A 12055-nucleotide genomic window follows, 5' to 3' on the forward strand; every position below is an offset into this window, starting at 1 on the left:
TAAGGGATGGTGAAGTAGGGATTAGACAGTGGTAAAGGATGGTGAAGTGAGTATTGGACCGCATTAAGGGATGCATAGGACAGTGGTAAGGGAATGTTTGGGGTGAATTATATGCGTAATTTTCTTTTTGCTTGACTGTAATAAATGTTTTTAGCAGTCAGTGTGATCAGTGTCAGAAAGGTTACAGTGAAAAAAATAAAAGATTCAGAAAACTAAATAAAACTGATTGTTGTGTGGAGGGAGAGGAAATGGAAAAAAAAGAGGAGGGGTGCAAATGATCAAAGAATCTTTTTTAAAGCAGTATATGGCTGCGGTATAACACTCTTTTTTTTTGGGGGGGGGGGCGAAATCACCAAAATTACAGGTTTGATTGGGGAAAAAAAAGGGGGGGGACAGAATCCAACCTCACTCTCTCCTTGTGCATCCCTGGCACTACAAGTCAATGTTTTGGGTGGAACTGGTGGCGTATACACAAAGTTAAATGACTATTTGGGTGGTAGCTGTGTGGTGGTAGCTGTGTGGTGGTAGCTGTGTGGTGGTAGCAGTGTGGGGGTGGCGATCGTGTGAATAAAGAGAGAAGGAAGCAGGGGGGTGGGCGATGAAGATTAAAGAGAAAAAAGTCAGCTGTTTGAACGCCCCCCTCCTTTGAACTTATCATTCCCCCAAGCCACTCCCTTCACAAAACCCTTAGTCAAGATGAGACAACTGAATGGGATTATTTACACCCATGGACTGGACCACCAAGGTGCTAATTATTACCTAGCGAGAGATCAGATCTCTGCTTTGTAGGCCCAGGTCGTAAGTTAAATTTCAAATGTAATAGAATCAGCTCCCAATTGGCTTAAAAAAATGGAGACACACACACACACACATTTTGAGTGCTCCCTTCCAAATCTTTTATGTTTTAATTTCCTCAGATGCGTCAACTTAGTCAACATAAGTCAACGGATTCCCCCCCCCCCAACCCAAGCATGTGTATGTTGAGGTTGTTTTTTTTTTTAAACATTTGTAACCTTTTGTAGTAAAATGACACAGGGTCAACTATTTTTTGTTTATTTACAAAAGTGCATAAGTACAGACTGTTCTTCCCCTTCACGTGCCTCATGATTGTCATGCAATAAATGGAACAGGATTCGAATTCAAAACTTCAGACTTGTCCTTCGGTACTCTTTCTCATCCTGATTTATGCCATGGAAAATTAGTTCTGATCAAGAAAAGTACCACTAGAAAGACATTATGACCAATATATCATTTTTTTCCAGATCGAAGTGCCGATTAATCTTGGCCGTTGATTTGTAGATTTATCGGGAATTTTTAAAATATATTTTCGATTCTAACCAATGTCAAGGACGCCATATTAAAAGATTACTCTTTGTCAACTCTGGTTAAAATTTGTGCTGCAACCGAAAGAGCTTAAAAATGTAATTCTACGGCTCTGAACAGTGCACACAAAATACAAAGTGTATCAACCGTTCCTATGTTCTATGCACCGGATACAACAAATAGCTTTTTTTTTTTTTAGGTATCCGCCCTAAATGAAAACTTGTTATAGTTTCATCCTACAAAGCTCTATTACAAATCGGTCTATCAAATGATTATCTAAAGTCAAAATGTAAATCTGAGTATCAAAGACGTTGAAGATAAGAAGATGCTGGATGTGAGAAGAACAATTAAAAAAAAAAAAACAAGACAAGAAAAAAAAACTTTTTCATGATCAGCGCCCCAAGGGGAGCCGCAACGTTCCGTTTTGTTATCGGGTTCTTTTTTTTTCCCCAATACGGTCTTGGGGCGGTTTAGCCTAAGCAAATCATCCTTTAATCTTCGATTTGTATCGGTCAAGAGGGGAAGAGACTTAAGGTGTTAAAAACAAAAAAAGGGACATAAATGTCATTGAATGGGGGGATACACTAGATGGACGCAACAATGGTCAAGTGGCCGAAAGAAGGATGGAAGAAAGAAAGCAAAAGACGAAGGGCTTGGGAGAATTAACAGTTGGGATTACTGTAACACTATCTATTCTTGTATCTGTTGGTCTAGGTCGTGGAGTTCAACTTGTAACCTAGCCTGTGGAGGAGAGCTCTCTTGTGGCAACTAATCGCGAGACTTGTGATAGTTCTCCAAGATGCCCCGTGACAATAGCCAGGTGCGTGAAGATGCTCTTTTGTCCCGAGGAGTGGACAATGGTCGTAGGAAGTGGGGTAATCGACGTTTAACGGTTGTTGGTGGTTGCAAGGGCGAATCTGACTATTCACACCTAGACAGCAATATAGAGAATATATACCGCAACTCAACTTCAGATTAGAATAAACTACAATTGTTTTGTTTTTATTTTAACTCAAAGTTTACGAGTCTATGAAAGCCATTACGTACTTCAGTTCTCTGTATCTTACTTGAGATGTTTTACTTCATTCTTAAAGGTTTGAACACATTCCCTACAGTGAGGTTACATACATTTCATCGAGAAGACTTGGACATGTGCTCAGAAGTAGGTCATGTGATGCTGGTGGTACGCAGTGCTGGTCACTGTTAGTGGTTACTTACTAGCTGCCCCCTCCCCCGCTGCACACTCCTTCCATCCCCGAAACAAAAATGTTGCCCGAGCTTGAGATGGTCAAGAGGTCCGAAATAAGAGGTATCTAAATATAACTGTGTAGGCTTGCACTGTCAAGAGAAGTGACTCTTTTTTTTTCTCTTCCCCATTGATTTAGAGATTGGAGCAGTAAGCTAGGAAATTGTACGAAAAGGTATTCCAACGAACAAACAGAGATAGCTAGATAGATCAACTCAGACAGAAAGACGGACAGACAAACGGACGGACAGAAAAAACAACAACAGACAGACAGATAAACGGAAGGACAGACAGACAGACATAGATAGATAGATAGATAGATAGATAGATAGATAGATAGATAGATAGATAGATAGATAGATAGATAGATAGATAGATAGATAGATAGATAGATAGATAGATAGATAGAATGACATAACTATCTGACCAAATGAAAGATGAACAGACTCGAAGAAATTTAAAAAAAAAAAAACTTATCAGCTTTTGTTTCATTTGTACACTCGCCCTAGAGAGTCGAGGAAAGGTCAAGCACAGAAGATGGAGATAGATTCAAATGCTGGACAGGGGTGTGGGGGGGTGGCGGGGGAGGCAGAACGTGAGCATGATATAAGCTGCTTGAGTTGTCTCTAATGAGCTTCTAATAGATGGCAGCATGAGGAGAGAACGAACCAAAAAATAAAGGGGCTGGGGTGAGGGGGAGAAAAAAAAACCAAAGGGGTGGGGAGTTTCTCGAGCAAACACTTGACGTCTGGCGCCCTGACTTAGCTGTACAGAGAATTTCAAATAAATTTAATGGTAAAAACGGGGGGAAAGTTTTGGGGGCGCCACGGTTATACTGAAAGGATTGACATTTAAAAAAAAAAGATTTATTCCACTGGACGAGGAAGATGTGCTGCTGGCCACTCAATGAGTGAGGAAAGAGAGAGACGCTGTTCTCATAGAGGCACGTGAACTGATTTCTCTGCTGCTAGTCCAGCTAATTGTATCATAAGGCTACAGTGTTTTAAAATGTTTTGTTTATTGATAAACAGACCCTGCCCACCCTCCACCAACAAGACGAAAGACAAGAAAACAAAAAGCAGTTTTTTTTTTAACTGACCACTCGGACAATGTACATAGCATCTCGGCAACACACAGCATAAGCGTGTACAGTGAAGCCGCAATGTGTGTCTTATTTAACCATCAAGTATGTAACAGCTTTTAGGTCTAATTTGAATCTTTTGATTGTAATAGATGCATAGGAATATTTAGATTCAGAGTTAAACAAAAGCGTAGAAATATTCAGATTCAGAGTTAAACAAAAGCGTAGAAATATTCAGATTCAGAGTTAAACAAAAGCGTAGAAATATTCAGATTAAGAGTTAAACAAAAGCGTAGAAATATTCAGATTCAGAGTTAAACAAAAGCGTAGAAATATTCAGATTCAGAGTTAAACAAAAGCGTAGGGATATTCAGATTCAGAGTTAAACAAAAGCGTAGAAATATTCAGATTCAGAGTTAAACAAAAGCGTAGGGATATTCAGATTCAGAGTTAAACAAAAGCGTAGAAATATTCAGATTCAGAGTTAAACAAAAACGTAGGGATATTCAGATTCAGAGTTAAACAAAAGTGTAGAAATAATCAGATTCAGAGTTCAATAGAAGCGTAGAAATAATCAGATTCAGAGTTCAATAGAAGCGTAGAAATATTCAGATTCAGAGTTCAATAGAAGCGTAGAAATATTCAGATTCAGAGTTCAATAGAAGCGTAGAAATAATCAGATTCAGAGTTAAACAAAAGCGTAGGAATATTCAGAGTTTCTGAAACAATACAAAAAGAGCGGACTAAGAACTACTTCAACGAACCCACTGCAGCCAAACACGAACCTGGCACAACTGGAAAAGGAATGGACACATGAAAGGGATGGGTTTTCGATTTTGTAACTTAGAAAAAAATAACGACACAGGGGGTGGGGTGTGGGGGATTCAATTCAGAATTTCTGAGGCACCATGACAAATAAGTCAGTGGAAACAATGTCACTTGTGGAAAGACTACATTTAGGAAAGAGCACTCAGTCCAAAAAAAAAAAAATAAATCATAAAAACTGGATCATGTTAATTGCTTTCATAAAACAGTAATACAGTACTAAAGAAAAATTAAATCCGTTTATAATCTATGAATATTCAACAAAACGTTTCGTCTCAACATGACTGCTTCCTATTAAAGATGAAATATGGCCTCTCTCTAGAGGTTTGAGAAACTGAAATTGTCAACTTACCGCTACGTAGACTTGATAGTAAAGAAAGACTAGTTTTGTTGGTGGTAATGTTACTGCTGGGCATACAGTCATTGTGTATATGCTGCTGCTGGGATTCCGCTGGGTGATGTTGATGCTGTTGAGGATGGTGCTGCTGTTGGTGCGGGTGGTGAAAGGGGTGGTGGTGCTGGGGCTGCCTGGCGCCGCTGTGAAGATGGTGGGGAGACGAAAGGGGCGCCTGCTGGAGCCCGTAGTTCATGTGTTGCGGCGTCGGCGAATGCTGTTGCTGCTGTTGGTGGTGGTGGGGGTGTTGCTGAAGGTGGTGCGGATGATGTGGAGAATGTTGCTGGTGGTGTTGTGTGGGCGGCTGATGATGGTGCACTAAAAGTCTCTGGGAGAAGCCGTGGGCGCCCACCATGCTTGCACCGCAGCCCATAAGCGCCCCACCGTGTCCGCAGCCGTGATCTGCATTCAGAAAGTCCGGCCACTGCTGGGCGCTGCCGGGGAGGGCCATGATGCGCCTGTCAGTGTCCAGCTGAGAATTCCCAGGAATGGTCATCATACGTCTATCAGAGTCCAGCAGTCCGGGATTGCTCCCCACTAACATAATCCACCGCACAACTCACTGACCGTAACCAGTAGCTTCCAGCATAAGCGTTTCCTCCACACGTGCTAATAACTAGGTCAACAAACTTAGAATGCCAAAACCAAACAGTGGCTATCTTACAATAACAAACATAGGAACTCATCAATCCAAAGACATCACCAAGTTAAGTCCAATATGACATGTTGGCGAAAACCTACAATTTGGGAAACACTGCTTTATATACACAATTTTCCTAATATCAATTTTCATTAAAATTAGAATATTCCATAGCCTTAAAGTGTTTTAACTAATCAACGAATTTCATGCAATTTCAAGCGTAATAATAAACGCTTCAAAACTAAACAGCAAAATGAGCTAAGTTTAAAGCTAATTACTGGAAATCATGGTTTAAAACTAATTTTATATAGGAATTAATTTTTAAACGGTTATTAAACAAGGTTTAACAATTAACAACGGAAATTAAGGAAGAATATGCATTATGAGTAAAAAATATCCGTATTGCGTGTGTATGGATGGAATACTGAGCCTGTTTGAATTATATTTTGTTTGTAAAGGTCATTTTATATGGTGGAAGACAACAAAAATAGAACTGACCAACAAATCGCCACGTTTATTAAGCGCTTGGTGGTCAATATAATTGTGTATATGAAGATTTACTTATTTGTAGACTAACTCTTTTATTAGGTTTTGCGGTGTGCACACATAATTACACATGCTCATAGAGTTGACGTGATAATGTCCCCTTTGAAACTGTTAAAGGGCGATAATTTAAATAAGTTGTGTTGGCAAACGACGACGACTGAAGTAGCTTACGAGTCCAGGCATACAACGATTTCACAACGCTATTGCGGAGAAGTTGTAGGTTGTTCAATGGTGATGAACCTCTATTGCGGAGAAGTTGTAAGTTGTTCAATGGTGATGAACCTCTATTGCGGAGACGTTGTAGGTTGTTCAATGGTGATGAACCTCTATTGCGGAGAAGTTGTAGGTTGTTCAATGGTAATGAACCTCTATTGCGGAGAAGTTGTAAGTTGTTCAATGGTGATGAACCTCTATTGCGGAGACGTTGTAGGTTGTTCAAGGGTGATGAACCTCTATTGCGGAGACGTTGTAGGTTGTTCAATGGTGATGAACCTCTATTGCGGAGACGTTGTAGGTTGTTCAATGGTGATGAACCTGGCGATCTCTCGAGATGACATCAAACAAAAGAAATCCAATGTGATATTCAGGAGTGAGCGTAATTTTTTTTTTTAAACAAGGTAATTAGATCACCTGCTCGAGACAATCTGGCTCTAGGAGTGCAAGACATCCCCCCCCCCCCGTGTCTCATTATGTCATGTTTAGCCAGTGTAACTGTAACGGTCTGGGTTCATAGTTGGTGGAAGGATAGGTCAAGGTCATAGCTGTAAGATGAGAACTGAGAAGGAAATATAGTCAAGGGCAGACTGCAGGGCAAACAGTTCAGTCTGAACTCTTTCATTGCCTGGTGAGCTAATAGTGTGACAGTGAGCTCACACCAAGAGCTACACTTCCCCTGATAAGAAGGTAACCGTACATTACCAGTCAACCTCCTCACGGTGGTCTAACTGCAGCAGGGATGCCCGACTTTTCTTTATCATAGGGCTCATATACAATTTATTTTGGCAGGATCACTGAAAAGAAATCTTCGATTCCACTGGAATTGATCCTCTACGCTTCTATATATTATACAGAATTATATATATATATATATATATATATATATATATATATATATATATATATATATATATATTCTTATATATGGACTGTTTTTAGGGCGGGATAGCGTCAGCTCAACGATACCTTCAACTTTATCCTCGACCATCACAGCACCACGATGCTTTCAACGATATATTCGACCACCAGTTCTCTATGATACCTTCAATGATATCTTTGACCATCACTGCTCTATGATACCTTCGATATCCTTGACCACCTTCGCTTTATGATACCTTCAACTTTATCCTCGACCATCACTGCACAACGATGCCTTCGACGGTATACTTGACCACCAGTTCTCTATGATACCTTCAATGATATCTTTGACCATCACTGCTCTGTGATACCTTCAATGATATCTTTGACCACCAGTTCTCTATGATACCTTCAATGATACATTTGACCATCATTGCTCTATGATACCTTCAATGATATCCTTGACCTTCACTGCTTTATGATACCTTCAACGATATCCTTGACCTTCACTGCACTATGATGCTTTCAAAGATATCCTTATATGAATCACATTTCAAAGTGCAATCATAAACAATCGCAGTTTAGTTCAGCTCCATCTATTTGCCTGCCAACTAGATCTCAGGACTCACAGCATGCCAAACTAGTTGTTTTGTTTTCTTCTTTCCTGGCTACACTTTCCTGGCTACACCTTCCTGGCTACACTTTCCTGGCTACACTTTCCTGGCTACACTTTCCTGGCTACACTTTCCTGGCTACACTTTCCTGGCTACACTGAACTAGCCATTCGTCTTGCAACTTTTGATTTTCACTTTTCAACATTAAACCTTCCTAACGGTTTCAGAAAACGAAACCCTCCAGCAGTGAACACGAGTAGGTTGCCTAGAAGGTTTAGCGTTAGAAGGTTAAAAAATTAAGACGGATTTGCGCTAGAATGTTTAGAATTAAGTTAGCACTTGAAGGCTTAGAATTATATACGGGTTCGCGTTGAAAGGTTTGAAATTAGAAAGAACCGCAACTCTGTTAAAGAGTTTGAGATATTTCATGAAAATTTGGCTTTAATTTAGTGTACACAACACATAAATTCCAACGACATCTTTGTCGATAATCTAATAATTTAGACACTAAAAGCCTTGAATTGTTTGAGATTCATTGTAAGTCTAGTACTGAGAGACTATAACCGTTTTTTAGCTCACATTAAGACCCGCCACTGATATGGTGTACTATGTTAGTTTCCTTCGAAAAATGGTTTATTTGTACTTTAAACTACCTAAAAAGAGAATTGCAAACAAAAGACCAAAATAGTTCTAAAAATTATTAATTTGCTATCCAAGACGATAATTTGCTTTACTTAGACATTAAAAAAAAACAACACTTTTCTTTTTTAAGAGCCTTCGCTTGACGTTTGATTACAATAAATATAATCGCAGGATTAGTTGTGACTTTGTTTTTAAACGAAATAACAATTAGTCAACAATTGGTGCAAAGCAAGGAATCTAATTTGCAAAGAATCAAGTTGTATTCAAATCGAGCAGATCGCCGATAACGTCACTGCATTCGAGACTCGATGCATCCTCCACTGAGCCGATGGGAGCAACATCTCGTCTTGAAGGAAGTCTTAATCCGCGTGCCAACAACGAGGCCGGCCAGAGGGCAATATTTACCCAATATTTATAGAGCTAACACTATGAGAAGGCATACGGTAACCCATATGGTGAGCCGCTAGGTTGTAAGCTCCAGCACTAATATATATCATATCATATGGTTTAACTTCAAAACCGGATATCACTTAATTTTCTAGAGGTGACCCACATTTTTTTTAAAAAACTAGACTAGTGGCCTGGTTAAAAAAAAAAAAAAAAGTTACAGCTGAATTTGTTTCGATCGTCACCTGCAACTTATCTGCATCCTCAGATTGTGTATATTTTAGTGTTATGTAAGGGCCGGTAATCTAGCTCATTCTTTTTAAGTAGTGCGATAAAAGGTACGTATACGTATATAAACCATATAGTGAATATTGTAGCGCGAATGTTTTATCGTTATAATATATAAGGAACTTTGTGCATCGATGTTATGCCATTGATATTTTTCACCCTCGTATATTTAACATCCAGTAAAGGATTAAGCATTTCTGTAAATGCAACCAAATTATTGTTATTATTATAATTATTATTATGTATAGTGTGTTTTATTCTGTTATGGAATATTTCTTTAAAGCTACCAATATTATTGTTGTTATTATTATTATGTATAGTGTGTTTCTATGATAAAAACAGCTTGAATTATATCGAGAATTAAAAAGTCCTAGTATCCATCTGGATAGGATGTCGGTAATTTGATTAAAATTATATGATTTAAAAGCTAGTTGCCCATACAAATTGTTGAAGTTTATATGCGCTAACAGTAAGGTGCTGATTTTATATGCGCTAACAGTAAGGTGCTGATTTTATATGCGCTAACAGTAAGGGGCTGCTGAGATCTGATACACATATACTCAAATTCTAGCGCATCTTCAAGAAGAAGATAGTTTCACTGACATTATGAATAAACTACAAACTATGACAAGGCATTTTGTTATGCATGATCTTAAGTTTACTGTTTACCCAATAAACTATTCATCTGAATGCTTACTATATCTAGATCTATAAACATTCCAATATAGATTTAAAAAACAAACAGAGAAAGAAACGGTACATGGCATTGCGCGTAACACTTTGTACTATGTTTACTCGTTAAAGATTATTTTAATTCAGTTGATCAAATTTAAGAGTTGAGTTCAATCTAGTTTTATGTAAAAAAAAAATATTTGCTACGTCACTGGCTTTTTGTATATCTATTCTTCACGCATGGAAATATTTATAATTCTATGTGTGTATATATTTAGAGATGTAGTCTTATTTGACTCATTTACAAACCATTGTGTATCTCGTCATCAGAAATCTAAAGCATTCGCTAAGTCCCACCATTAATACGTGAAGAAATGGAACTATGCAATGATCACTTCCTGGACGAGCACCAATGTAGAATACCGTCACAAGAAACGACGAGACGTAGTCACTCCGCAATGTCAGGAAATATTACACAAGACTGAATCCACATCCATAAAGAACACAAAATTCAACACTTTTTTCCCTGTCAACACTTGCTTCGACTTGGTCGAACTGAACAGCAAGGACCGATAACTCACAAACTTCTTCACTTGGATCTAAGACTCACTTCCCTCCCCCCTTTTTTTTTTCTCTCCATGAAACGGAAGAGAAATTATGAATGAGTCTAATGAATGAAAAGAAAGCTGTTCCTCCCTTTTTTTTCTCTCTCTCTCCTTTTCACGTCAGCTCGCGCACACCGCTATCCGTGCTGAACGCGTGGGCGGATGTTTTTGTACACTTCCTAGAGCGATTTGCGAATTACAGGTGAATCAATCCTTGAAGGTCTGGTTTTCTGAACTTTACTAGATGTCGAAATCAATTTTTTTTTAATTTAAAAAACAATGGAAATAGCTACAGACTTGACTTCGATGACAAATGATGACGAATGAATGACATTATGTTTTTTTTTTCCACACCACAGAATTGCATACAGAAATCTTCCTTTGGAAACTAGCAACAAGTTACAGCAAAAAAAAGAGAGAAGAGAGATGGGGGTGGAAGAGGAGGGGTCGACCCACGAGAGGCCGCGTGTGCCGGCCGGTCCACTACTTTATCCACACAGATTTAGAAGGCAAATGAGATGGGGGGGGGGCTGTGATGAAAAGAGAGAAGGGTGGGGGGGTTGAGGGTAAAAAAAAAAGAAAAAGAAGACTGCTGTTCTGTAGCCAATCACAATGCAAGGTCGCCCTATTATTCACAGCCTCCCCTTTTCAGGCTCCGCCCACTTCCGCTCACTCGAGGTGAGTGAATTTATGAATGAAAATTGAACGTAGAGGGCAAAGCTTGACTTGTGGCTAGGAAGAGGAAAGGGGGGGGGGGAGAGAGAGAACGGTGCAGAGATTTAAAAAAAAAAAGTGTTTGGGGATATGGAAAAGTGAAAGGTATAGGAAGACCAGTTACACAAGATAACAGCTTTTCATTACAGTTTCTCTCCCCCCTCCCCCAACCCTTCTCTCTTCTCTCCATCTCGAGAGAAAACGTGAAACTCTGCTAGAGATCTATAGAGTCTATAACTGAAATAAGCGAGTCGAGATTGAACGTTACGCACATCAACGGGTTAGGCTTTAAGGGAATGCAGGGCATGGAAGATGTGGTCAGGTGTCACGTGACAGAAGAGAGAGGGAAGGTGGGGTGGATATGAAGGGAAAAAAAAAACGTTAATTAATTAGTCGATGAAAAACAAAAGGCTGTTCTAAGATGGGCCACGTCACCCAGCTCTTACTCCGACCCTGTCTAACCGAAGCGTTGTAGAGAATGTTGATGGATGCGTAAAGGTGAAAGGGGCAGCTTATTATCGTGTTTTTTTTTAAATAACCTTTCTGTTATCTCAAACTTAGTCTTCATCTTGTACCATCTCTCTCCCTCTCTCTCTCTCTCTCAAATGTATTCGTCCTATACATTTTGTGGAGGCGCGGTGGCTGAGCAGTAAAATATAGAGAATGTTCCCTTCACATTTTTAAAAATATTGTCATGAAAATAAAAGTAGAGTGTGAAAACGGGTTTACCCGTTCAGTCGACATATTCATATCAAATATAAAATACTAAGAAAACGGATTTACCCGATTTGTTAAAAAGTTTCGTTATTTTAATAGAGATACAATTAAGCTACTTTTTGTCTATTTTTAGGGCCCTCCGGTAGTGATAGGGGCATTAAACATACACTACGGTTTTCGCCATGATCTAAGGAACATTTATGCCAAGTTTTATCAAGATTGGTCAAACGGTTTTGATTTCTATGCGGGACATATATATATACATACATACATACGCCTTACTTTCT

The 12055-nt window shown here is 39.1% G+C and overlaps 1 protein-coding gene across 7 annotated transcripts in view; it reads right to left on the reverse strand.

Moving 5' to 3' along the window:
• LOC106058523 (protein C-ets-1-like) overlaps window positions 1-12055 on the reverse strand; it is a 157571-nt gene that overhangs the window by 43982 nt on the left and 101534 nt on the right. For 2 of the 7 annotated variants that reach the window (XM_056009978.1, XM_056009975.1), the window contains exons 1-2: window positions 10042-10650; window positions 4828-5606 (exon numbers count right to left, since the gene is read on the reverse strand). The exons of 3 other annotated variants lie outside the window; for them this stretch is intronic. In XM_056009978.1, the coding sequence (XP_055865953.1) occupies window positions 4828-5413 (586 nt within the window). In that variant the 5' untranslated portion in view covers window positions 5414-5606; window positions 10042-10650. Of the gene's footprint in view, window positions 1-4827; window positions 5607-10041; window positions 10653-12055 lie in introns of those variants that run through there. 2 more of the 7 variants (XM_056009976.1, XM_056009977.1) reach the window with 2 other exon arrangements.

Source organism: Biomphalaria glabrata, chromosome 14 (assembly GCF_947242115.1).
Source record: "Biomphalaria glabrata chromosome 14, xgBioGlab47.1, whole genome shotgun sequence".
NCBI classification, from domain to species: Eukaryota; Metazoa; Mollusca; class Gastropoda; family Planorbidae; genus Biomphalaria; species Biomphalaria glabrata.